This window comes from Quercus robur, chromosome 2, assembly GCF_932294415.1.
Source record: "Quercus robur chromosome 2, dhQueRobu3.1, whole genome shotgun sequence".
Taxonomy (NCBI): domain Eukaryota; kingdom Viridiplantae; phylum Streptophyta; class Magnoliopsida; order Fagales; family Fagaceae; genus Quercus; species Quercus robur.
In genome coordinates this window covers 82,199,249-82,204,453 of record NC_065535.1, presented here as the reverse complement: position 1 = coordinate 82,204,453, position 5,205 = coordinate 82,199,249, and the positions used below count along the sequence as shown (strand labels likewise).

At 35.3% G+C, this 5,205-nt stretch overlaps 2 protein-coding genes across 2 annotated transcripts; one reads left to right on the top strand and one right to left on the bottom strand.

The window, feature by feature from the left end:
- Positions 1-909: 909 nt before the first annotated feature.
- LOC126715341 (pentatricopeptide repeat-containing protein At1g08070, chloroplastic) lies at positions 910-3,299 on the top strand. Its single transcript, XM_050415909.1, has one exon. The coding sequence runs from the start codon at positions 996-998 to the stop codon at positions 3,222-3,224; it is 2,229 nt and encodes a 742-aa protein (XP_050271866.1). The 5' UTR covers positions 910-995; the 3' UTR covers positions 3,225-3,299.
- Positions 3,300-3,335: 36 nt separating this feature from the next.
- LOC126715342 (early nodulin-93-like) lies at positions 3,336-4,838 on the bottom strand. The gene is made up of 4 exons (XM_050415910.1): positions 4,624-4,838; positions 3,971-4,032; positions 3,659-3,734; positions 3,336-3,554 (listed from the first exon to the last, which is right to left on the bottom strand). Exons 1-4 carry the CDS (start codon positions 4,712-4,714, stop codon positions 3,460-3,462), a joined length of 324 nt encoding a protein of 107 aa, XP_050271867.1. The 5' UTR covers positions 4,715-4,838; the 3' UTR covers positions 3,336-3,459.
- Positions 4,839-5,205: the final 367 nt, after the last annotated feature.

Sequence of the window (5,205 nt, the reverse complement as noted above, 5' to 3'; positions counted from 1 at the left end):
CCTACATATATATGATTTATAATTTAATTTAATTTAGACTCTTCGATTTTTGTTCCTAATAATTCACTTGTTATAAAAATTAAAAAATTAGATGGACACATGGTGCAAAATTGGACTCTAATTGGAATCCAATTTAGAATCTAATTAGATTTGGATTCTTCGATTTTTACACTCAATTAGCATGTAACACACGCACACACAGGGATGCATTAATAATTAAATACAATTTTTATCATAAAAATATAAATAATTAGTTAAATTATTAAAAAATATCATGTAACACATGCATATGCATGGATACATTTAAAATTAAACACAAAATTTATTATAAAAATATAAATAATTAGTTAATTTTTTTTTAAAAAGTAAATGTAATTAGTCACATATTAAAAATTTTACCTAAATTTAATACCACTTATGATTTTTTTTTCTAATTTTTAATAAGATAGAACGGGAGGGTGATTTTCATTAGTATATGTAATTTGTTTTTTTTTTTTTGTTATTTATTTATTTTTATTTTATAGTTCATTAATATTAAACTCTTAGTATTTTGCACTCCTTAACTTACTTGACACAAAGATTAAAAAACTTAAGTAGATACATGACACAAAATTAGCCCATAATTAAATTCTAATTTAAAATTTAATTGTATTTTTTCTAAGTTTTGACTTTAATTATATATTAGTATGGAACTCCATGCATATGCACGGATATAATTAAAAACAATCATAATTGTATGGTTCAAATTATACATTTTTTAGCTTACACATTTTTTAAACTATACATTTGATAGTTCAATTAAAAACAATCATATGTAATGGTTTTTCATATTATATATAATAACAGAAAATACTTTGGTAACTCTTTAATAATTATAATATACACTTTTAGCAAGAATTGTGAATTTTGCACCAAACACCGACATTGCTTTGCTAAAAAGTACCAAGTTAAACAAACCCAGCAATATCTAACAACAAACATAAAGTCATAAAAAAATGGTGCTCCCTGTCTCACCATCTTCTTCACTATCACTACCCATTTTATCTTCTTCCACTCATCATATCCTCCCGGCTTCTGATCCTCCATACAAACTCCTCCAATCCCACCCATCTCTTTATTTACTTTCCAAATGCAAAAGCCTCCAAGACCTCAAGCAAGTCCACGCTCAAATCATCAAGACTGGTCTTCACAACACCCACTTCGCGCTAAGCAAGCTCATCGAGTTTTGCGCCGTCTCACCCTATGGAGACCTCGCTTACGCGTTGTTACTCTTTGAATCCATTGAAGAACCCAACCGCTTCATTTGGAACAACATTATACGCGGCTACTCGTTGAGTTCGAACCCGATAGTAGCTTTGGAGTTATACGTACGTATGATTCTATGTGGGACTGAGCCGAATTCTTATACTTTTCCTTTTCTTTTCAAGTCTTGTGCGAAAATAGGGGCTACCCATGAAGGGAAACAGATCCATGCACACGTTGTGAAGCTTGGGCTTGAGAATGATGCCTTTGTGCACACTTCGCTTATAAATATGTATGCGCAAAATGGTGAATTGGGTAATGCACGTTTGGTGTTTGATAAAAGTACTCTGAGAGATGCGGTGTCGTTTACAGCCTTGATTACTGGGTATGTTTCAAGGGGTTTTATGGATGATGCTCGTCGGCTTTTCGATGAAATTCCTGTGAGAGATGTGGTATCTTGGAACGCTATGATTGCGGGCTATGCACAATGTGGTCGGTTTGAAGAGGCGTTGGCATTGTTTGAGGAGATGAGGAAAGTGAATGTACAACCCAATGAGAGTACCATGGTGACTGTACTTTCAGCTTGTGCTCAGTCAGGGTCGGTTGAATTGGGCAATTGGGTGCGGTCTTGGATTGAGAACAGTGTACTTGGTTCGAATCTTCGGCTTGTTAATGCACTTATTGATATGTATTCGAAGTGTGGTGATTTGGAAACAGCTCGAGGGTTATTTGATGGGTTGCACCAAAGGGATGTGATTTCTTGGAATGTTATGATAGGTGGTTATACGCATATGAGCTGCTATAAAGAAGCATTGACGCTCTTTCAGCTAATGCTAAGATCGAATGTTGAGCCCAATGATGTGACCCTTTTAGGTGTTCTTTCAGCTTGTGCTTACTTGGGTGCTCTTGACCTTGGTAAATGGATTCATGCGTATATAGATAAGAACTTTCAACATATGACTAATAACTCTCTTTGGACAAGTCTAATTGACATGTATGCCAAGTGTGGAAATATAGATGCAGCAGAACAAGTCTTTAATAATATGAATCTTAAAAGCTTGGCTTCCTGGAATGCGATGATATCTGGGTTAGCCATGCATGGGCACCCAGATAAGGCAATTAGGCTTTTTGAAGAAATGGCCTATGAAGGAATCAAACCAGATGATATCACATTTGTTGGTTTATTATCTGCTTGTACACATGCCGGTTTGCCAGAACTTGGACGCCAATATTTTAGTTCAATGATTCATGATTTCAACATTTCACCAAAACTGCACCACTATGGATGCATGATAGATCTTCTAGGCCGAGCTGGGATGTTTGATGAAGCAGAGACCCTAATGAAGAATATGGAAATGAAGCCTGATGGGGCCATCTGGAGTTCTCTGCTAGGAGCTTGTAGAGTTCATGGACGTGTCGAACTTGGTGAATATGTTGCTGAGCAACTCTTTGAATTGGAGCCTGATAACCCTGGGGCTTATGTGCTTTTGTCAAACATATATGCAGGAGCTGGTAGATGGGATGATGTAGCTAGGATTAGAAACAGGCTAACTAATATGGGAATGAAGAAAGTTCCTGGATGTACCTCAATTGAGGTGGATGGAGTTGTTCATGAGTTTGTTGTTAGTGACAAAGTACATCCCTTGAGAAAAGATGTCTACAAAATGTTGGACGAAATAGATAGGCTTTTGGAGGTGGCTGGGTTTGTGCCTGATACGTCCGAGGTGCTTCGTGACATTGATGAGGAGTGGAAGGAAGGAGCCTTGAGTCATCATAGTGAGAAGTTGGCCATTGCTTTTGGTTTAATCAGTACAAAACCAGGGACAACAATCAGAATTGTTAAGAATCTTCGTGTATGTGGAAATTGTCATTCGGCTACAAAGCTAATATCTAAGATCTTCAATAGGGAGATCATTGCGAGAGATAAGAACCGTTTCCACCATTTTAAAGACGGTTTTTGCTCATGTAAAGATTATTGGTAAAATGATTTAACTTGAATGAAATAACATATGTAAATAACATCAATTTGATTTACTACGGAAGATAATTTGCATTCATGTAAGCTGATCTTTGAACATACTGCTCTTGTGCTCTTAGAATGGAAACGTAAACCCATCTTTATTTATATATCTATCAAGATCAGATGGTATGTTTACATAATAATTGGTTTTAAAGCCCAATAACATATATAACTAAAGCCATGCTAGTGATTCCATATTATGCCTCATTGTTGGAGATTTGCTCAAAGGAGTTCCTCCTTGCAGTTGCCAAAACGGTCTTGTCAGCCACAATGAAATATGCCGCTCCTGCCACTGCCATCATTAACAATTTCCAGCAACAAAGTGATATTAATAATGACAATGATAATAATTACGAACAGTAACACAATAATATGATGATCATGAATGATTGTAACCTGTGCTGATTATGAGCGCTTGTGCAGTGTGATTGAGATTAGCCCTTGCCCAAGGCAGCATCCTCACACTAGCCATCTGCATATAAAGCTAAATGTGAGTAAAGAAAAGGCTACAATAGAGGAAATCATTGAGGGGTTACTAGTTATAATTTATCATTATGGATCATTGAGGGGTTACTAGAAATTAAGAAATAGATTGCTAGAAGGACAGTTTCATCAATGGCTAGTACTAGTAAAATAATGAAAAAAAGAAAAGAAAAGAAAAGATGTAAATATTTTCAGATTGAGGTAATTGTGAGAAAAATGACTTACAGTTGGAATGGCAGTGGCAATAGTAGCAACAACTGCTGCCTTAGCTCCTGCTATTACACCCTCTACATATTCATTGGAAAAGAAAATAGGATTAGAATCAGCTTATACTATAAGATAAAAATTTGAGAAGTGCTAAAAGGTGCATTATCATATCATCTAGTAGTGTGCATAATCATTGCACCATTCCATATGGCTCTCAAAACATCAAACTCATCCTTCAGATCAGTCAAATTATCCGTCTAATAATTTCGTGCAATACTCAGCTAAAGTGTCTAGAAAAAAACAATGATCTAGGATATATGAGAATGGTCCCCCACCATAAAAAAGGTTAACTCATCTTTATCCATTGAAAGCATGAAAAGGTCCTAGAGTGGTATTTGGAACTATGGGAGCTATGAAGTACTAAATCTTAATCACATAATTAAGACCACTTCACAGTGATATCTTTGGAATTTGGATTCAACCAATGAAAGATTTACTCCACTTGAATCTCATGATGCATAAAATTATGAGATCACTCACATGACACATTCAAATCAATTTTATCCTATACATACATAATCTGCCATACAATAAGAGATACCCAAAAAAATAGAACATATATCAAATTTGCCCAAGGCCACGGAGCTACAACAAAAGTAAAGCAAAGATACCATGAGAACAGCGCTTGGCCATGGCCAACTTGTTGTCAAGGGAAGCCAGGTTATTCCTCTCAAGAGGTGATTGAGCCACATTTTTTGCCATTTTAAGAGAGTAAATGAAAAATATACTATAATGAATGAAGTTAGTAGAGAGAAAACCGAGGAGGTTATGAAGGTTTTGGATGAAAGTTTCTGTGAGAATGGCTTTGGTATTTATAAAGAGTTTGGGAGTAGTTCAGTAGTTGTTGCTAAGACTCAGATTCTCTAGTGTTGGTAGTGTTTGATGGTTTCATTTGAGGACTCACGAAACAGTCACTTGTTTTGGCTCTTCAATGCGGTTTCTGGTATGTCGGTTGATTCTTTTATCTTTATTCCCAAAACTGCCCCGGGTTTTGTGCGTTTATTTTAAATACAATTGCCAAGCATGTTATAAAAGAAGATTAATCATATTGAATCACGTTATTTCCATGCTATTTTGAAGAAGGATGGCAGAGATATTATAAATTTTATTGCCCAAACTTTGTAACTTGATGTGTAATTTACTACTAAAAAATTTAATTCAAACTTTTGTTTAATTATTTTTTGAAATAGGAC